The following is a 22,554-nucleotide window of genomic DNA, read 5'->3' on the forward strand; positions in this document are numbered from 1 at the left end:
AATTGATGTGAAGATAACTTGAGTAATGTATATGTTAGAAAACTTTGCACAGTTTGAAGAACTAGAGAGGATGGGAGTGTTTCTATTTCAAAGATGGTTTGCAAATGCAAGTGCTGGTTTGGTTATTCAACCTTCAGCGGCTGGGAAATTGCAGAACCCTGATATGCTGAAGTAGCTTAGTCCTGAATATATACTTCAAGTATTATTTTGAATTTGATCTTTTGAGATTGACTATAAAATATTGAGAGTATTTAATGGTTTTGTACCGAATATCCAGATGGCCGCTTGTGGCTATGGGTTCCAGGCATTCCACTTGCTTGTGATTTCTTTGGAATCCCAAATTCTGCAGGAATATAATTTCAGCTGGTGTCATGGGCCTTGGGGTGGCGAAAAAATCCCTGTCAAGCATTTAAAGAAGTTTTTAAGTTGAAGATAGGCTTGTGTGTTGACTTGCTGGCTTCTGCTTGACTGGCGGGGAAGTCCTTGGTGCACACGGGCGATTGCTGGTGTCGCTGTTTTGCATCGGGTTTTTCGCAGTTCCTGAAGAAGTGAAACAGTTTACAGGTCTTACCAGTTTGATTCATTAGACCATACTGGGAGACACTAAAAGACTGTGTAAATGGTAATTAATAGAAGGCAAAGCCAAGCTCCCCCATCCAAAACAGAACGTGCAGCTCTGATGTGAGAAGGAAAGTGAATTGCAAGAAATTTCCTTTAACTCAATAATGATCACATGAGGTTACACACAACTCACATTATGATTTCTCTCTTTCTTTTTGACAATGGTTATTTCTCTCCTGTGTGGGTTAGTTATGCTGCATGGCAAAAACTGCGGGAGGGTTTGGAAGTGCAGTAGGGTTCTGAGTTAGGGCCTGGCACAGCTTGGAACTGTGAGGGATGGAGACCTGGATGTGAGCAGTGTGTGACTTGTTATTTGTCTAGTTGCAAGTCAAAAAATTTGTCAACATTAGAGATGCTAGCAGAGGAGTGATTGGAAAATAGCTATGTATACAATCTTTATTTTGTCCTGGCAACTTGTCCTTCTCTTTCTCTCCCTGCCTCACCCCCCCCCACCCCCAATCAGTATTGCTGTCCTGAATTTGTATATGGCAAATAGAAATCCCTTTAAAAATTGCTAATTACAGACTTTCTCGGTAGATCTATCTGGCTGTGAACAAGTACTGTTTTACATTATATTTCACATAATCAGTGGGGGAAGAGCAGCGACGGTGTGCCTTTAAAAACTGTATGCTTAATGAGATTAAGCCACATTCTAATGTTAGTGTTTAAGATGATGTAACTTGAATACTAATTTTTTTGTTTTGTTTCTTTTAAGCAAATGGTTATGAGCCTTAGAGTTTCTGAACTGCAAGTACTTCTGGGTTACGCGGGGAGGAACAAGCACGGCCGAAAACACGAACTGCTCACAAAAGCACTGCATTTGTTAAAGGCTGGCTGCAGTCCTGCCGTACAAATGAAAATCAAAGAACTCTATAGGCGAAGGTTTCCTCAGAAAATCATGACACCTGCAGACTTATCTATCCCCAGCGTCCACTCGAGCTCTATGCCAGCAGCTTTGTCTCCGTCTACCATTCCACAGCTCAGCTACGATGGCCACCCTGCCACGTCACCATTGCTCCCTGTTTCGCTTCTGGGACCTAAACATGAACTGGAACTTCCCCATCTTACGTCTGCACTCCACCCTGTCCATCCTGACATAAAACTTCAGAAATTACCTTTTTATGACTTGTTGGATGAGCTGATAAAACCTACCAGCCTAGGTAAGGTTGCAAATGTTGTAATAATATTTGAAGTGTTTGGTTTGTTTGTTTGTTTTTTGGTTTTTTTTTTGTAATGGACAAATGCAGCTGCTGATGCAGTAACTGGTTAAATATTGCATCACACCAGTGTTTAGAGAATCGCTATTTTTGGTAACTTTTGGAACAGTTTGTTCTACATGGAGAGACATCTTACGTAACACTCCCTAGTTGTTTTAGCTGAGCCACTAAATATGGTTCAAATATCCGTTTTATTTAAGGGGTGAGTTTGACAAGGAACAAATTAAAACTTAGAAAAAGGAAAAAGCTTGTCTGCTTTCAGTAGTTCTTATAAACTGTAGAGTTTAGTTATTAAAAAAAAAAAAAAAAAATCCATCAGGCCCTCAAAATCTTCTTGTCTGTGCTGGGAAAGAATGCCAAACTAGATGCTTGCTGTGATCCATTACAGCCTGAATGGCTGAGTTTAGGAAGACTTGTGCTCCTTTTGCAGTTGTGGCTACTTGTCTTTAAACTGTCTTTTGTATTAAGGTATAAATGACTTGTGTAGCGGCTGAGAATAATCTGATGCTTATGGAGTATTATATAACAACGTGTGATTTTTCTGGCTCTGATTCCACGTAGTGCTGAACAGTGTGGTTAACTTTTAATACTCTTAAATACTGCTTAAATACAATGGTCCTGTTGATTTCTGGGCTGCTTGCATGCTGGAACCTTCTGCTGTGTTGTAACCCTGGAAAAGATTCACTGTGAGAATGGCTGGTAGGAGGAGGAGATTTGTGTGAGTAGATATGGGGAGATGGTGGGTGAGTGAAAACAAAAATCTCCTTTGCAAAAGAGATTCCTTGTAAACGCAACTGAACAGGTATTTTACGATAACAGTCTGCACAGCTCCGGGAATGCAGGAGACCTGATACAGGAGTGGTGATGGGTCTGCACATTTCTGAAGGATGTTGCACGTTTTTTTGCATGTGTTTTGTTTTAGCTGTGATAATTGAGACATGGAGGGGAAAACGGCTTTTGATAATCTCATCTTCTGGTTCAGGTATTCTTTTAAGAGGTGTACTGTATTTAGCTGTAATCTAAAACCTTATTGATTAATAAGCATTCCAGGCAATGCTGGTGGTCCGGGATAATTCGGTACTCAGTATGTGTCTCCATCACTTCTACATTATAAATACCTAAAAATAATGCTCTAATTTCAAGAACACATTCCAATGCAGGAATTGTGGTATGCATTTATTCCTGGATGTGGGAAGAACACTTTGCTGTCAGCTCCATGTCTGACAAACTGGCCCCAAATGGAGACATCATAATTCATGCTCTGTCATGTCTTATTGCTTGAGGAGTTTGTATACAATAGGATATTTTTTCCCCTCTGTGGACACTGGGTGTCAGGGTAAAAGAAAGTGTGTGAAATTCCAACCAGATGAATTTTTAAGCAATCTTTTTCCTTTCAATTAATTTAAGGTATTGTTGGGGTTTTTGTTTTGCATGTGAATCCTGTCTGCAGATGTCTTTCTGTTTATCCAAAGCAATACTGTTAAAAAGCTATTTTTCTTGTGCTTTTTGGGGAAGAGAGAGCTTCAGTGCCCATGCATATGAGAATTTTTTTTCCTTTTATAGTGGAAAGTAGTGTTGCTAGAGATCATAAAATTGCTGACTATAAATGTCATGAAGGTATTTTAGAGTAATAAATATTTATATGTTAATAAAAAAACTATTGGATTAATAACCAGTGATATGCAGCTTTATATACTTTCAAAACAACTTGAAGAAATTGTGCTTACAGCTTAGGAGTTTTAAATGCAAGTGTGCAGCAGACTTGTATTAATTTTCTCCATTTATACAGTTTCTGATGCTTTAACTAAAAACAGTCTTAAATGATTTGTAGAATATTTGCCTCAAATGGTTCGGGCATCCTTCTCAGTGCTGCGAACAATGTGGGTTTCCTCAAATGTCAAATTTCTACGTTCCCTGGCTTTGTTTTCAAATGGCAGATGCATGTTACAAGCCCTCGGAACTCCTCCTGGGCATTTGGCCAGCATTTCAGCATCTCCTGTTGCTGTTTCCCATCAGATTCCTCATGGGCTAGGGATAAGAAGCTTTTGAATTTACTCTCTTTCCCTCCATCACAAGAATGGACTGATGACCTGAATAATTATATCCCTGCTTAAAATGGAACCTACTGGAATACAAAAAAATGTGTGTGTGAGAGAGAAAGAGTGCGATCTTTGCTGATTTGGGAATCTTTAGGTACTCCTGAAATGCTGGTCGTTACATACAAGTTGGGCAAAGCACGTCTTTGGATGCGATTCTCCCTGCTCTTTCCCAAGTCAGGGTGGAATTGCTTGGAAGGTTTTCTGTAGTCTTCTGTCTCATCAAGATGTGATTATTAATTTGAAAAGCAATAATTTGACAAAGCCTCAGGGAGGGGAGTTGCACAGCAGGGCATTGAACATGCATTCTGTACCCAGATATTTCACGTAGGTGGGTAGTACACCAGCTAATGTGAATAACAGATAAGGAAATTAAATTTGCTAACTATTAATGTCAAGAACAAAAGGAGGAAATGGATGTTACCTTCTTACACTTGCTTCCTCAAAATGTAGCTCTGACCTGTGGTTAAAATCCACATGCGGACTGCTTGCTGGGCAGGATTTCTGGCAAGGGAGAACTGCAGTGCTTTATCCATCCATACCGTTCTCCCCAGAAGCTCTCGAGGATCTTCACCTGAGCATGGCTGGCCGCAGTGTGTGTTGCAGGCCAAGGTTAGAAGATGGCTGGCTAACTTTATTATTTTTTTTTTTTTTTTACTTCCCCTGGCTTACAGCAGCCCATACAACTTGTAGCAGTGAGTAGGATGTTTGCAGAAGAGCAGACTTGCCTAGCGAGTTGAACTTGTAAACTCAGCCTATGCTTCCTAAACTCGGCCTGTGCTACCTCAACCTGCTCCTGTTTTAAGAACTGAACCCAGCAGCTGGGCCCTGCTGGCGGTGGGACTCTCTTGCTGTTACTTTGCTTGGACAGCAGAGTCTCTTGCTTCTGTCGGAGTGTTTCAGGTACTCGACTCCTGTGTAGCTCTTTGAGAGGAGAGCCAGGTAGCTAATTCTGACAATTATGGTTGTGCTGGCTGTGCTGTTGGGGCATGGCAGCATTTTCTTTACTCCTAAGAAGACTGTCAGTGGCCTTGCTTTTCTGAGACAAAGAGTTATCTGTCCATGTTCAGTGGAGCTGTCGGATTTGATCCATATTTTATTAGTCATCTGCATTGCAAAATTGAGAAAGCATCTGTATTGATTATTTTTTTTTTTTGTATAAGCCAACTAGAAAAGCTCTGTATTCTGAAAATATATGTTGGTGGATGAATCTGTACCCTGAGCTCTTGCAGCACTAGTGAGAAGTCTGAGCACTTTGCCCCATGGTTAACTGTGATTTGATGTGATTGTAAGACTGTTTTTTTTGGAGGAAAAGCTATCCGGTTTGGCCTTGATAGAATGTACGAAAGATGCCTTCTTACTGTGAATTCTCTATTTTTTTTTTTAACGGCAACTCCTTTAAATAGGAGAATTTTGGTGGTTAGTTTCTCAAGGGAAGCTGCAGCTTTCACATATTTTTTCCCCATTTTCAGCCCCCAGTGCACAGATGCTGCTAATTTGTTGTTTTTTAAGCATAGGGCCAATTCTCTAAAAGTAACTTCTGACACTCAGATAAGATCTCATTTGTGTGGTAAAATGTGTTTACTGTGAGATGAGTAACGAGTATCAAGATTTTGCCAGATTATTATGGAAGGGACATTAGATGGTTAAACAACATCTTAAAAATACTTTTTGTTACAGCATTCCTAATTGTTTTAACTGTGGAGCTGTTCCAAAACCATTTTACCTAGGTTTTGAGTTTTTACTTACCTGTAAGGAGAAATTAACCTTTTCAATGTAAAGGATTAAGGAGGCTGTGAGCTATGCTGCTCTTTTAAAAAAGCTGTCTGAATGGCATGTAGAGGATCACCCTACAATTTATTTGCTGTGCTTCAGGTTTGGGCGATGTGGAACACAACATTAAAACTTGGATCTGAACCATGGAAATTGGAATTTTTCCCTCCAGGTCTCACTGTCCTGGCGGGTGGAGACAAACATCGGTTGTTTTGGGGAGTCCGAGTATCACAGAAAGCGCCGTGTGCTACCTGGGGGTCTCCAAACCTGCTCCATTGGATGAAAGGAGCTTCCAGTGTCTCCACTGGGGCTTGTCTTGATTTGATTAGGCCTTAGTTTAATTTCTTAATCTGTGGACTCTTAATAACAGGGTTTCTCCAATAAGCAGAACTGCACCCCTGGTCCCTGCACTCAAGAATTACGTGCTTACTAACTAGAATTCAAGCTTCTGACTTCCATTTAGCTTGAAATTTTCTTTTTGACTGTGATTGATCGTGCTTACTTGGACGTGCTGTGTTCTTGAAGACAGATCTTGTGATTGATCTGACTAAAATCTTTGGGGTGACTGTAGTTCAAGGTACAGCTATTAAACAATTAAACAATTCAGTGCACTTAGAAGTCTAGGTTGGAAACTATACAAGTTTTGTTTGGCAAGTATTTCTCCCTTTCATATATCAGCAAGCTGATCTGTTGCTCTATGCAATCAGTATTATGGTTTATATGAAAGTCACGCTTTTACTGTCTTCTGTGTTTGTTATTTTTTCAAATGTACTTTGTGGGAGGAAGTTCAACAAAACACTATATTCTCAGATTGGGCTCGAGCTTTCTGGCTTCCGGCTCTACAGCTTTTAATTGTGCAAGAAGAAGCTGAAATATTAGCTCTGTCTTGTTCATGTTCTGTAGCTGAACTAGAATTACAGTGCACTCAAGTTTCTTTTTTTTGCGTCCAACTTGTATTTGCATGTGGTAAGCCTCAAGTTTATGTACAGAGAATCTTTCCATAGTCTAGAGTCTGTTTAAGAGGGAGCTTTAACCAACTGGGCAGCTCTTGTCCTACAAGAAAAGGTGTATAATTTATTACTGCTCACTTGAACTGATTGCTTAATCTTCTCATGCGTAGAACTGAGATCACATGAATTCCAGGACCTCACAGGTTATGTATGTTTTCAGACACCGCTGCTCTGGAGAGTGAACCTAGGAAGCCACTTTGCTTCCCAAGATCAACTTTAGGATATCTTTCTGATAATTGATAGTTTGATAAGAAGTTAGGCTTGATGATCATCATGAGTCCCTTCCAACTCAAGATATTCTGTGATTCCAATTAAAGCTTTTAGTAGAAGGAATTACAGCAAACCACGTGGTTGACTCAAAGCATGTGAGTAATCCATTAATAATCAGAAGACCAATCTAAGCGTGGAGCGTTCTCAGTTCTGAGTGGTTGGAGAGCTTGTGGCCTTGCAGCGATACTCACATTGCATGAGAGAGGAAGCTGGGCTATTGCAATATGTATTTTTTTAAGATTTCCTCTTGCAAGCAAGATGTTGAGATCACTTAGAAGTTGTTGGAAATGCTGCTGGGACTTGGAAGTCCTCAGTAACTTCGAATCTTTTAGAGCTACTTTAATCTCCCTTTATGATGGCTTTTAGAAAAAGATGGAATGGATTATGCTAATCCTGGTAGAGAGCTTCCTAGGGACTCTGTTATCTAACCATAAACTTTAAACTTAATTTTTTGCCTTTCTGTTATGTTTCGAAAACTTTCTACTTTCTTGATGAGAGTAAGAGTGAACCAGAAGCAGGATACTCCATGTAGGGTGTTCTGCTCTTTTGAAGTGTTTAACGTCTGTTGGTGTTCTTAGGCATAGAAGCTCAGATTTTCAAGCCTGAATAGCAGGACTTGATTTCTGGGGTATACATTTAGGCATGTAAAGAAATCAAGAGACTTGAGTTATGGGAGGACCCAGTGATGTTCCTTCCCTCTGGCACAATGGTGGGGCTGGGGCAGAGAGTTCTGGCACTGCAGGTGGGCATGAAATTGTCCCTTCATATTTACTGTTGTCCAGTAAATTGTCCCTTCATATTTACATTGCTCAGAAATGCTCTAATATGTGACTGATTAAAGAAAATAATCAGGCATGAATATCTGTCCAATTGCACAGAGTTTCCAGCTGATCTATTCTGTTTATACAACGTATCATAGAGAGTTATAAAATACGTCATACTTATGAATTAATTGTAGCCTTTGGAGTATTTCCAGGCTATTTTCATGTATAAATTTAGGCACTATTTCAAATAAACTCTCTTTACTCTCTGCCTTTCCCATCCCCAGTGTAGCTCTGCCACTTCCTTCTGAGTATTAACTGTTAAAAGCTTAAGTCGAGCAGAATCTAAAAATCGTCTTGATAAATGCAGCAGAATGACCAGAACTGGAGTTCAGTTTTTCATCTGGTTTAAGCTGAAGAATGTAGCGTTATCACTTCAGAGTAATGCCGTGGATTTGTGAGTGTGGCGCAGTTGTAACCCATGGAAATGAGTTAAGAGCTGGTTACTGCTGTCAAGGAAAGAATGATTTGTGTGTTTACTAAAATGCTTCCCTTCGAGTAGTTTTGAAGTGTTTTGAAATGTTAAGATTAAGCAACGGCCATTGTGATAAGCGATTGAAATGAAATGGCCAAGATGCCTCAGTGAGTGACGAAACAGAAAGGGGAACCTGGGGCTTCTGTCAGTGTGGGACCTGGCGGGCCGAGCTGCCGAAACCCGTGGCTGGTGCCGGGGCCAGCCCAGCCCTTGAGCTCCGCTTAGTGCAGCCGATGGGGTGTAAGCTTTGGCTTGGTCTGCTGTGGCTCCAGCCATTAGCAAGAGGCTTTTCCTGCCTTCCAGGGGACAGGGTGGCTCTCCGAGGGGGGCTCTAGCAGGGACGGACCTGATGTCACACACTAGGGATGCATTTAATGGGTAGCAGGAAATTCCGGGCATGGTGGGTAGTTGTTTTAAAGCTGCTTGATTGCAGGAGATAGCAGGAGCTCGGTGCGGGGAGGCTGTGGTTAACGGGAAGGAAATGTTTATGTATAAATGCTTGTTACCCAGGAACTTCATAAATTGTGGTGGTTTTAAAAGGGCCACTGATGCATCCTGACATTATGTGGATCCCCTCATCGTTACTCTCCCATGTAGCTGCTTGGTTTCTGCTTATGTGCAGATATTGCACTGTGCTGTACACAGACATTTGATCTCTCCTCCAAAAGCAGTTGGATAAATGAACCCCATTCAGGATTGATACAAGAGGTTTTGGACAAACTGCGTTATGAGGAGCTGTTGTGTATGTAGTGTTGTGTTACGGGCTTCCTGGCTTCTGCTGCAATTGAACATCATTCAAAGCCTGTCTGAATTTTACCTTTTTGAAAGGTAAATGTTTTCCATGCCTTGATCTAGATGCAGTAATTTTGGTCTAGCTTGGAGGCAGTGTATTAAATTTTCAGCAGTGATATTTCAAAGGGGATTGAACATAAATTGATACCATGCCTTCTGTTGTTTAAAAGAAAAAGCAAAGTGCCTGTGCTGTAACAAAATGAGGTTTCTTACCTATCTGGGGAAGATAAGTAAGGATTATATATGTGTTGGGTGGGCAACTTCTACAATGTTTAGGTTTTTCTGCCTAATATTTTGACAAATGTAACTAATCAGTGTTATATACTGTATTAAGTTAGTGGATAACCAATTAGACATCTCTTGTTTATCTTACAGCGCTTAGCAAAAATTTTCTATAGTCCTGATACTCTTACTTAACAGAACTATTTTTGCTTTTGGAAATAAACATGCAATTATTGAAAATCATTGGTAATAGGCCAAGTCAATGATAGCTGTTCTCGTGGCCTGAACTTAGGTAATTACTGCAGTGTGAAGTGCAAGTTTAATTTTAGTCCAAGTATCTTTCTCTATTAGAAGGTAATATATTCCCTTCACTATTTAATAAGCTGCACTTGGTGATGATAGATGGAAAAGATGAACCGTAGTTTATTGGCAGTACGATGGTCAGCTGCAGCTGCGGCAGGAAGCATCACTACTCCAACAATGTGATAACGTAAAATTCATTAAAGATTTGAAGGTATCTGTTCCTGAATGGAAATTTAGAGACTGGCTTTTTCTCAAGACAGCAAGAGGTATTTTACTGCAGAAAGATTGTGTGGCTATTTTTAGCCGTGGGTACTGGTGAGGTGGAACAGAATATTTTTAGAGCTGTAGAAAATGCAGCCACTCAAGCTGGGTTCTTTTTTCACTCTAGTGCTATAGGTTTTTTCCAAAATAAAGAATAAAATTGGTAAGAAGTATATTTATGTGTCATACTTCAATAAGTAATATATTAATTGTCCATATATATACATACACGTATATACCTTCCTACAGAATTTTAAGTGGTTTGGTCCTGTGAATGATACTGCCATGTATAAAAATAGTTTTTGCTCAAGTTTTGAAAACTCATTACTCGTATGAAACATTTAATAAAATAAAAAACTAGCAAGGCATAAATGGGTCGCTCTCACTTAATACAAACCAATCCCCTGTGCTGTTTGGAGCGTTATTTGAATGAGGGAAGCATGAAATAATCAGGAAACTGTGACAATAGTGAGTTGGTAAAAAAAATCAGTTCTGAAGAAGAAACTCTGTTCTGTAATGGTTTTGCAACGTTTCAGGCACTTTAGAGTGTCTAGTCCTAATGCTGGGGACCTGCAGAGGCAGCAGACCTGAGCTTGCACTGGTTCTTGGGATGTATGTGTTTACCAGAGAATGTGTGTTTTGTTCGTTGCCTTTTCTGGATTTAAGCTGGATGAATGAAGAAGCAGTAAATAGTCCCTTCCACCCACCCCCTCAAAAACGATGAGATTCTGGTAAGATGAGAAGTTTTTATACAGCTTGGCTGAAACTGTTCTTGTTGACACTCATTTAATTACATTAGTCTGCTTGAATTTTTTTTTTTAATACTTCAATTTTTTTTAAATACCCTGTATTATATTTCGGAACCCACCCTTTCAAATATCTGAATTATTCAGGAAATTTTTTAGCAGCAAGGTAAAATGATACTTGTGATTCATGGTATTGTTTTAAATTACTGTGCCTTTGTTCTTTATATGTAATTTTTTAAAAATAGAAAAGTCCCTTGGACATTTGTGCATTGTACCTCCTTTCTGAGGCTACAAAGGAGAGGCTCTTGACTAATCCTCCAAATTCTGCACCATTCAGAGAGTGCTAATGAAAAGGTTATAAAATTTAATAATTCATAGTTATTAAAAAAAGTCCAACCCCTAAACCCCATTCCTGGCAACTTTCTTAAAAATGTTCCTATTAACTGTGTTGTCCTGGCTAGATTCCAGCTTTATTAGATTATAAAATCTATTTTAGTCCACTTGGTTTTCAATTGGAGATCTGGTTTTGCCTTTCTTTTCTTAAATAATAATAGTTGTTTGCAGGGCATAATTGCATGTTTCCAGCCATCAAAAATGATTTTCTTGGATAAAAATATATATATTTGCATATTTCTGGTTTTAATCATACTCCAGAACTTTTAACAGTAAATGATGTGCTTGACTTGCCAGGATCTGTTCGCTGTTCCTAAACACAGCAGATACACCAGATGAATTAAAAGCAGACTGGCAGCTTTTCTGGGCTATCAAATTCCAGATTCCCGAGGTCTGTCCAAAGTCCTTAGAAACAGGGGAGTTTGGATAGTCATAGGTGAGCTCGTAAGCCTGGTATTTAATATCAAAGCTGCAAAATTAACTCTGTCTAATGTGTTTTGTTGAAATTTTCATGCATCGTTTGTAGGGTAAGTAGATCTAGAAAGAACAGATATGGGTATAAAAAGATTGCATGAAAATACATGGGAGAAGATTAGGGAAAACCACAAAGAAAGACCATTTCTCATCTCCCTTGCAGAGGATGTTTTGGGGTTGGTTTGCAGTTTTGGGTCACAATTGCGAGATCTTAACCGAAAGCTAGAAAATGGGAGTTACGGTCTTCACCACCACAGTCCTTGAAAAACTTCCCTGTGCTCTCAGACAGGGCAGCGTGGGATTTCCACTGCTGTTCTGGCCTCTTCTACTTGTGGTTTTGTTAAACCGATTGTGTTTGTTCTTTGCATAGTTTGTTCTTACCATTTTTAAACATTGCGCTGAACGTAAAAATTCAAATTCTGTCTTTATAATGTGGTAAAATGTTTGTGTTCCTAAAGGCTAGACTTGCTGATGGTAGCAGGCACTGAGCTGGGCAGCCGGTGGTTAAATTTGCTGGTTTTCTGGTGGGTGGTTCCACGTCCAAGGGGCAAAGCTGGATCCTGGGTCTGGCTGAAGAGCAGGAGCTCTCATTTAGTTTAGAGTAATGTGGCTTCTTGTCCATCTTCCTCTGTCTGTACCACTCAATCTGTCAAGGATTTGGAAATCTTTTGATTGGCTTTTGGATCATCTTTGCCTAATTAACAAATTGTTTCTTCCCTCTTTGCCATTTGGCTGTGCTCCCTGGGTAATCACGACGATTGCTTGTACACAATGTATGGAAAACACAGCATGTGTATGTTAACGCTGTTTTGCAGCGAAGGAAAAATCAAACAGCACGTGACAAGCTAAGTCTCCGATCCCTGGGGACGGTGGATCTATCAGCGCATAGAATTTTACTTAGAGTTATTAAGACAAGCACCTCTGAAGTGATTAGGCACTGTAAGATGACCTTTTGGAGGCCTTTTTGTTCTTAGGCTAAACTGAACTTGTTAAAACCAACCAACCAAGCTGCATCCCCTCAGCCTCAAACCCTTTCTTCTTGCAGGGTAAATTCATTAACTGTAATGTACACAATGCGATTATTAATCATGTCTACATCTCTGTAGTGTTTTAACAGTTATGAGTTTGAAGTGGCTATTTCTGTGGCAAAAAAAATTGACTCCAGCAGAGGCTATTTGCTGTCTGGTAAATGTGCCACAACCATAGCCCATGAAGAAACCCGGGTTGATGTCAGCCAGTCCCATGTCAGCACTGGAGAATGTGCTGCTTCGTTTTCTGCCATTTTAATGTATAAAACTTAAATTTGGCCAATGAGCCTGATGAAACTGAGTATAGAAGTTAGAAATCCACTTTTAAAGATCACATATCATTGTTTAACAAAAATGTGTCTTGCATTAATAGCAACCAGTAACAACCAGAGGAAAAGGGTTGGATTTGGGCACCTTCGGTATTTTGCCAGTGACTGTTTTGACAGTTTCTTTGCTTCCCTCTCCTTTCCAACGCTTGCAAAAATCCATATTACTGGTTTGGTTCTTATCTTTAAATTGTGTGTGCTGCAAAACCAAAACAAGCCAAGAGATGAGCAGCTGAAAGGGAAGAAGATTGCTTGGAAAATTTGGGGTTAGACTTTTGATACTTGCTGTTTAACTTCTTTGGATAATGAATGTTTAATTGAAGGCAGCCTTAGTTAAAGGTTCAGCAGCCTTGTTCTTCAATTAAAGATGTTGGAGTTCACAACAAATGTTTGCAAAGATGTTCCAGAAATTCCCTGATAAAGCCAGAGCTGACAGTTCCTCGTGTAAAGCAAATAATACATGGGAGGAAAATAAAACCAACAGGTGAAAACCACATTTAACTATGTAAAGATATGAAATAATAACTTGAATTAATTCAGTTCTCTGGTCTGCAGTGCATTATTTAACTGTGCTAATTCATCTTTTGTTGATTACAGTCTATAATTCTGATCTTTCTATTTATAACTAAAAATAGGTGCAAAATTATACTGAAGACCAAATGTTAGGAGAGGTTTTCATTGTTCATTGTATACATTGTGTTCATGTTTCCTGCAAATTCTTACATTGTGATAATTCTTACATTGTGAGTGGCTGTCACCTGAAGCCCTGCATGCTTCTTGTTTGAAGAAATGTGATTGAAAAATGTATTAAAATAAAATTAGCTGTTGGATGCTGTGGGCATGAGTGTCTAACTAACCATTAACTTGAGGCCTTTTGCTGCACCCCAGCCCAGATGGTGCTTTTGGACATTACAGTAGAACTTCTTATTGGAAAAAATGGAAATATATGAATATAAAATATAAAAAGTTTTTTATAGAACTTAATGCTTTTAAAAATATTTACTATTTGCTAGTATTTTCAGAAAAGTTGCTGTTTGATATGTATCACCTGTTCTTGCCCATCGTACAACTGATAATGAATTGCATGTGGTTGCTGCATATAACGTAATAAAATGTAGAGATCTTGGTGCATTGTCATACAAGAAAGATAGAAATGTAATTTTGTGAGATTGCTGCTGTTAATATTTATACCAAGTCAATGCGTGTTCTATTGTTGCTTCCAACCTACCACATGCTGTTTTTAACACAGTATCTGAAGTGTCACTCTGAAGTGTTCACTCATCTGTCACTCAAGGATGAGTCAGAAAGTAGATTATAGTAAAACAAAAAATGATAAATTTACCGAGTGTTTGATACACAATATAGTTATTCATAACCTTATAAAATCATTAAGAATAATGAAATTGAATGGCAAACGTCTTGCAACTTTCACTTCAATACATGTGTCGATGAGAAACAGGTCTCTGGAGAGATTTTTTTGTTTGTTTGTTTTGTTTTTTAAAGCCATTTTCTTAGCCCTGGGGTGTGGTTCTGTACGGCAATGGAGCCCGTAGCCCCAGTGAAGGGATGCGTGTTACATCTAAGCACTATTTTGGAGATGTTTAACATTTGATTTTTTCAGCAAGTGCATTAATTCTTAAGTGCTATTTGTTTTGTTATGGAGCACAATGGCACAGATTTGAAGGACTTTAAAACCCGGTTTCATATTGTGTATCTCATGAGTTATTTGCATATTACACTTTTGGTGCATTTAACTCCGTAAAATATCTTACTGAAACGTACAAAGTTGCATGTGTTGTACTTCTCAGTCACTGTGTATTCTTTCATGGGCTAACCTGTGATCTCTTGTGTTAAAAGAAATAAAAGATGGATTAATGAGAATTCCTAAGAATTCTAAAATTTAAATCAAGTAACATTTTGCATTAAGATACCATGACTGATAGAAAGTCTTCAGCTGATTTGTCCCAGCTTTACTATTATCTATATTAATTCTTTAATGCATACTTTATATGCATATAAAGTTTGTTGATTGTACTTTTATTTACAGGAGGGTTTAAATGGCAACTTCCTTGTTCTAGAATTGTTTACAGAAACAGATGTGTCATACTATTGGACTTGCTATAAAAATGTGTGTATGTATATGTAGACACTTTAATGAAAGGAGATCGTTCTGTTAATTACTCTCTTTGCTGTTTTTAAAGTGATGATCTCTTGTTTTCTTCTAGCATCAGATAATAGTCAGCGATTTCGAGAAACCTGCTTTGCATTTGCATTGACGCCACAACAAGTGCAGCAAATCAGCAGTTCAATGTGAGTCAGTTCGATCAGTAATACGCAATCTAAATAAAAACAAATTTAAAAGACAACTTACAGTATCTTCCATGTTGAAATGTGAACTTAAAGAACACAGATATGTGTGTAGTGCCTCAGAGAATATTTTATGGGGGAATTCTTCTCTCCTTTGTATGGAAGCCAATGAAGAGAATGAGGAAGAGAGAATTAAATAGCAGCACTGTCCAGTGAGTATTGGGCAGGTTTCTCCTGTACGAAGCACAGTACAAATACATAGCTCTCCCTTTCCCACCAACAGTCTGATCCTTTGTCGAGTTCTGTTGTTATTCACTGTAGAGATGGTGCGTCATAGTGACCCATCAGAATTTTCTTTATAGTATACAAACTGAGAAAATATTGATGAATCTGTTGCGTAAACAATGTGTCTTAACCCATGTTGTGTTGTTTCTAGGGATATTTCTGGGACCAAATGTGACTTCACAGTACAGGTCCAGCTAAGGTATGGATTTATATTGCCTGTTCTGGATGCTGTTGTATTTAAAAATATATCAGGTATATACTTCCCAGCCTGTCATGCTTTGCTGTATGGACAAGAGTCTCATCCTGTTGTTTTCTTGAGAAAAACTTGCTGTTGGCAGCTTTGAAAAGGGCAAACTTAACTACGCGTCCTTGTTACATGCAGCTTTGCTGAAGCTGCTGGTGGCCTGATCCCTGGTGTGTCAGAACGCTGCGTGTGCTACAGCCGGCTCGTTTTCTGCTGTTCCTTATTTTGCATTCTGCGTATGCTCCTTTTTTAACTCCACATCTGTCAGATTGCAGGTGCCTGGGCCTTCAAAATCTGCATGCAGGGAGGGTTATTTTTCCTAGCAGAGATGTCTAATACAGTATTTCCTGGGCACAGCAGCACATGGTCTACTTTTCTACAGGCAGTGGGAGGCAAGACTTTGCAAATCACCAGTTGGATCTTAACCTGGTGGTTATTGTAGAAGCTTTGACACATATAAGTTTATTAAATGCTGTGTATCCTTGAAATTCTGTGGGGGGCTGTGAGCAGAGCAGCTGCGTTGAATAGCTGTCCCCTGATGCCACGGTCGGTTTGTGTGGATGCGGCAGGTCCCCTGGAAGAAATCCAGTGGAGTCGAGAAGATCTTTTTGGTCCTGCCTATTGTCTGTGATCTTGGCCTACACATATTTCATACACAAGGAAGGGTGTGTCTTATTTTGGTTCCAGCAGCACATAAGCCTGTCTGAACTTCAGTAAATAAATAAAGTTGTCTGAACTTAAGAAGCTTGACATAGGCATGAGGATAGTGTTTGATGCTGCGGCTAAACAGCTGGCTGGTTTATTGAAGTTGGAGGAGGGATGGTTGAAGAGATTGTATATTTTGTCCTTTTTGAACCCCTGGTCTTGTATCGAGAGGTCAGGCTGGAGAAATGGCAGGAAAGAAATGCAGATGATGTGTCTTTTGTAACAGGAACCTGCCTATCTGAATGAGTCAGAGTCAGTCTGAGGAGTTCAAGACATCTGGGAAGAAACCTACAGCCATCTTGATCCAAACCTGTAATTTTGGGGGACTTTCCTGCTTAATGATCTGTACAGCTAATTTGAGGGCTGTGTTTAGCAAGAGCTGTCATGCTTTCATAACTGTGGAAAAAAAAATTCCTTCTAGCAAAGGGTGGTCTTTAAATCACTTTATAAGTGAATGATGATGAAATCTCTTTGCTTTTAGGTTTTGTTTATCAGAAACCAGTTGTCCACAAGAAGATCACTTCCCACCCAATCTGTGTGTGAAAGTAAATGGGAAACCATGCAGCCTCCCAGTAAGTAAGATGTTATTTTGATACCCATATTTTGGATAGCAATATTAGGAACTGCCTGTCAGAAATTAGCCTGAGAATTTATCCTAAGCTTTGTTTTCACATTTTGGAGCATTGGAATGAAGATGGATAGGTAAATGGAGAAGATAGTTAAGTAAATTGTTTTGCAGGAGATCAGCCAGTAGATTCAGAAGATTAATTTTCAAAACCATGACAGTAAATTTTTATGTTTGACAAACATCCAATGAGTCTGACTGAAATTGGGCTCTGTTTTGGAGGTCATCTGTGCAGGGAGCAGAACATCACTGATCAAGAAAAAGAGAGAAAAAAGTGCCAGTTTCCAGTCCTGGGGCAGCATGGGGCCAGACTGGGCGGTGTTAGGCAGGCAGGTAGAATTCCAGTGCTGAGGAAGGAGAGATGGCAAAGGTGCCTTTTAATATTCCAGTGGGCAGGGTTAGGATTTGGAAAGCATGAAGCTCTGTGTAAGGGGAGAGGCCTTGCAAAATACTTGACAATTTATTGTCTGATATGTCTATATATATCTCTCTATATACCTTTATTCTTGAAGGTTTGTAATTGAAGAGGGAGCCTGGTTCAGGTGAGATACAGCTTTTATTGGGGCAGGGTGGTGGTGAAAGGGGCAGAAGGCAAAAGCAGTATTTATTTATTTATTTTTTTTTGCTGAGTGGAGAAAATCCTTTGATTTCTAGGGCTATCTTCCACCAACCAAAAATGGTGTTGAACCAAAGCGACCTAGCCGACCAATCAACATTACCTCACTTGTCAGATTATCTACGACGGTACCAAACACAATCGTTGTTTCGTGGACTGCAGAAATTGGAAGAGTAAGTAACTTTGATACATAATGCTGTCAAGCTTATTAGTTTCTGCTTTGGCATCTGTTTGAAAGATTTGAAAGAGAAGCAAGTTTAGTTGTCCAGAAAATACTTCACGGTTTAGCAGTGGACTGTTCCTTCTTTTGATTGTATCGCTTTATATGCTCCCTCAAATCAGTAGCTCTCAAGTATTTTGGTGTGATCTCTCCCATTTTATCCCCCCACCCACTTTCTTCGTGGCTCATTGAGGGCCTGGATAATAAGATGAAGATGTCTTATTCTTTTGTCTTAACTTCAGACTTGAAGCTCTTCCTGATTTGGGGGACTTGACAAACTTTATCTTGGCTTCAAGTTGTTACTTGCATGTGACATTTAGTACAGAGTGGTCTTTTATAACTGTAAATGTGGACACAAAGCAAAGCAACTCAGCAGGGCCCAGGAGGTTTAATTTGCCTTTTTTACATTTCTGTTCTCATAACTGCTAACCTTACACTTAATATTTAAAAAGTCGTGGTTTTATAACTTTTTGTGTGTGTCTGTGGGGAGAATGTTAAAATTGGTAATATAAGATCGCTGATCTTCTACTGGAATAATTAAATCTGGAACATGCTGCAAAAATTTACTTCAATAAATTAGTCCGTGAATTAGTGCATTGCTTTCTCTGATGGCAAAAAAACTGCTGGATACTCATTAGAGAGTCAACATCTACTTGAAAAATGGTGACTTTGCCATTGCAACTGGCCTGTTTTCAGAAGTCCCGAGAATTGTCCTGAGATGAAACCTTGTCTGAGGATTCGTCAGCGTGCAAAGCTCGGGATTCCTGAACCAGCGTGGAAAACGCTTACACCCCAGTCATGCACAATAAAACGTCATGGTGGCATTTCAGGATGGATTTCTTGTGGACCGTAAAACACTCTCCATTCAAATTATAGAATAAATGATGGCTGAATGATTTATTTTTTTTTTAACCTTCTTTTATTTAGTGTCAAGCGCAGGTATCAGAAATAAGTATTTGAAAATGAACCTGGTTTGGTTTACATTGCAGAAGTGCCTGCACATGAGTTGATCAGTCCTGATAGCTGTTCTCAGTTACAGCGCTGCACTTTTAAAAATACCGGTGAGGACATAGGGAAAAGAAATGTCACAAGTCTGCGTGGCCTCGAAGCTGGTCTTTTGTGAGCTAGCTGGTTTCTCAGGCTTCATAGATATTTCAGTTATTAAAAATGTATTGACAAACTTGTAGCTTGCAATAGAAAACTAGAAGAGGGTGGCCACTTCTTAGTGTATTTCTTGATAATTAGATGCCAGTCAGAATTTCCCCACTCGTGAGATGTCAAGCTTCCTAAAGTGGTTGTGTGAGACCTTGGCAGTTAAATGTGAGGAATTCTTTTATATTTGGATGTGCCTGTATAGTACAAAATTTGAATTCCCCTCCTTCCCTAAAGAGTCAGTCACATGTCTCGACTGGTGTGCTCTACCTTTCCTGAAGTCATAATTGTGATTTTTACACAATCTGTTTCAAGAGCCTTCTGTACAAGATGCCTTGGGCAAGTTCCTAGCTTTGTAGATTCAAGCTGTCAGTAAATAATTTCACAATGTTAATTACCATTTTTCTAACTTCTATACTAATTGAGGCATTAAACAAACAAGTTAAAGCAGTAGTGGTTTTTAACGATGTGAGAAGCATTCATCGTAAGAGTAAAATATTTAAAATGTGGCATTTCTGGTGCTATTTCAATTTGTGTAATTTTATGGTAAGATATATTACTGAAATCCTATCTTCGGATTCTAGTGGCATCCTAAATAATGGCAGATGTCACAATTGTATGGATTTTGTGTGGGTTTTTTAGTGGAAACATACGTGGCAGTTGCTGGGGGGAAGACCTTCATTTTTCGATTTCAAGTGTATGGGTCTGGCTACAGGTTTAGCAAATACTGTTTATATTGCAAAGTAATTGATGTATGAAAACACAAATTTTGTCCTTTCCATTTTGGGGGTGCACGGGAGTGAGGGGTGTTTCTGCTGAGTGCATCCTACCATACCACATTTTCAGAAAGACAGTTATTACCTGCTGTTAGTAGTAGCTTACAAGACAAATGAGAACTTCAGAAATCTCGGGCTGTGGTTTGGAATCGGTTGGCAATGCTGGAAGGAGCTGCTCGTCCCAAGGGGACGGGGGAGCTGCCAGCATTGGTGCTCGGCCTGTGCCTGACCTCCTTGTATTATTATTAATTATATTATTATTATTAATTATCATCTGTAGCGGCACAAGTGAGTGTCCCTGGCTTTTTGCTGACACTGATAAGGAACATTTTAATTCTGTTCTGTTCAGACCCATAGGGGAAGTGACCTACCCCCTGCTGGAGGGGAAGGGCAGTCGGGAGTGGGGACTTCTTGCCTGCTCCAGCTTCATTCACCGGAGTACATCTTGGCCTCACCGAACTCTTGAACTCTTTAACTGCCTTAATCCTGTTAAGCTTCGGTAGTGAAGTTGCCTTTCATAGAAAAAGAAGGTTGAACAGTGCTTCCAGACTGAGTAGGAAATACTGCAGATGATGTGTCTTTTCTATGTGTTGCTTTTGAAGAGGCATCACTGCCAATTTTCCTATTTTGAAAATGAAGTAAACTTCTATTAAAAAAAAAAAAAGTTTTGATCATATTTGAGCTGACATCTTCCCTTAAATGTATCGACACAACTGCATTATGTAACATTATTGATGTGAAATTACCCTTCTCACATGGCTGTAGACTGCATGTCCTGAGTTAGATGTAAAAAGTTCCAGAAGTGTCCTAAATGCTGTTTTATCAGCTTGGTTTGCAGCTGAATCCAGTCTCAGCGAACCGTGAAGTCACTTTTGTTGCATCTCTAAAACTCCAGCCCTGTGAACTCTCTGAAGCATGGTGGGTTTTCTCTAGTCTGAAAACTTTGCCATCCAAACTCTTGTAACTGCTTTAGAAACACAGAGCCCTGTAATCACATAACAAATTGCATAAGCATTGTATAAAATACAAGCTGTCTTTTTGATTGAAACAGTTTTTACTTTGATCTTTTGTTCTGTTTTCTAGAACTATTCCATGGCAGTCTATCTTGTAAAGCAGCTGTCCTCGACAGTGTTACTGCAAAGGTTGCGAGCAAAAGGAATACGGAACCCTGATCATTCTAGAGCGCTAAGTATGTCTGATGTACTGCTTGTTTAAAAAAGGAAAAATAGCTTTTGTAAAAGGAGATTTGAAATAGGACTGGACTGACTGAGGTTTGGACTTCCTACAATTCTCTGGGTTTTGAGAATCTGATAGTGGTGTTCTTTGTATTCAGTTCCAATTCAAAGACTCAGAGGCCTTTGTTTGGACTAGGAGCCAGGCCAGAAACCCTGTTGACACTGTGAAGGGAAAAATGCAAGAGAATCTCTTTCAGTTCAGCCATACTGGCTTTGTTTCTGCAGAACAGAACAACTGTATTTATATAGTTAACTGGTAATTCAGTACCTCGGGTGAGCTGAACTATATGCCTGATACTGAACCTCGATGCTGACATGCTGGAGGAAAGTCTCCGTCAACATGGGTTTTGTTCCTTTGGCACCGTATTGCAGAGCGAGCTCCTGGAGAGAGAGTGTCTGGCACAGTGCTCCTCCCAACCCCCTTCCAGATTTAAGTGTGAGGTTTGCAGCTTTATTGTTTTCTCTGTGAAGTGCAAGTTGGTATAAGTTTTAAAACAAAAATGCAAGCAAAAACTGCTGCGTGTTTGTCTTTCAGGGAGAGGAGGGAAAGGCCAACACCTGACAGGCGTTGGGCACGCTCTTTAATACTCGGATAACGTGTGTTGTAGACAGCACAGGACCTTCTCCCAAAGGGAATAAATTAGCCTGCCAGTAAATGCTACAAAGCCAGTGGTATCTAGTGCTGAGCATTAGCTTGTGCTAGTGCCGTGTGATGGTTTAAATGCACAAAAATCTAGGAGTTTCCAGGTGGTGACTGCTCTTTGTATGCAAGGTGAGGGTGAGGGTGTAGGTTCGGTTCGTCGAGCTGGAAGAACATAGAACCGACTTGTTCATTTAACTGCTGACTGACTATGAAACAGTCCTTACCAGTAATAGTAGAGAACAGGTAGACATGAAAGACTTCTGTTGTGTTAATATTTCACTGCAGTTATTTAAAACCCAAATGTTGTCAGAGTACCTCTGCTTTCCTGTTTCTCCATTTGCATTTCAATTTTAAACCACAGAGTTGCTTGATGAGTATTTCAGAGGTTCACAATGGTGCTTGTCCATCTTGTTAGTAGATTTTAAGTAACTTTCCAGTACAAAGTTGCATGTATATGAAAAGAGACAACTCTATATAAATACGTTTTCTAAGGATCTTGGTTTAAGATGACCTTTTCCTGCTTTTTTGCTTTCTTAAATCTTGTAATTTATTACTTTTCTAGAGAGTAAAGACTGCTTATGTTACATGTTTATTGTGTGAGTCTGAAACAGTAATCACTGCTGCTTGCTTCCAGTAGATATGGCAAACTGAAAGTTTAGCACACAGGTTCAGACTTGTTTTATTTCTCTGTCATCCCATTTGTGTTTTAAATCAGCTGTAAAATAAACCTTTTCTTCTTTCAAATAACAGTTAAAGAGAAGCTGACTGCCGATCCGGACAGTGAAATAGCAACAACAAGCTTAAGAGTTTCTCTGCTTTGTCCAGTAAGTTGTTTTGGTTTTGTTTTGTTTTGTTTTTGTTTTTTTTGTTTTTTTTTTTTAATTCCCTCAAAACTGATTCTGATCAAAATGTGAGTGT

General features: G+C 39.4%; 1 protein-coding gene across 2 annotated transcripts in view; it reads left to right on the forward strand.

The window, feature by feature from the left end:
- Positions 1-22,554, forward strand: part of PIAS1 (protein inhibitor of activated STAT 1) — a 59,689-nt gene that overhangs the window by 22,744 nt on the left and 14,391 nt on the right. For both annotated transcript variants that reach the window (XM_082060564.1, XM_082060563.1), the window contains exons 2-8: positions 1,337-1,781; positions 15,054-15,138; positions 15,572-15,619; positions 16,851-16,941; positions 17,649-17,783; positions 20,842-20,947; positions 22,387-22,460. In XM_082060564.1, the coding sequence (XP_081916690.1) occupies positions 1,337-1,781; positions 15,054-15,138; positions 15,572-15,619; positions 16,851-16,941; positions 17,649-17,783; positions 20,842-20,947; positions 22,387-22,460 (984 nt within the window). The remainder of the gene's footprint in view (positions 1-1,336; positions 1,782-15,053; positions 15,139-15,571; positions 15,620-16,850; positions 16,942-17,648; positions 17,784-20,841; positions 20,948-22,386; positions 22,461-22,554) is intronic.

Source organism: Streptopelia decaocto, assembly GCF_964273445.1.
Source record: "Streptopelia decaocto genome assembly, chromosome: 9".
NCBI lineage: Eukaryota > Metazoa > Chordata > Aves > Columbiformes > Columbidae > Streptopelia > Streptopelia decaocto.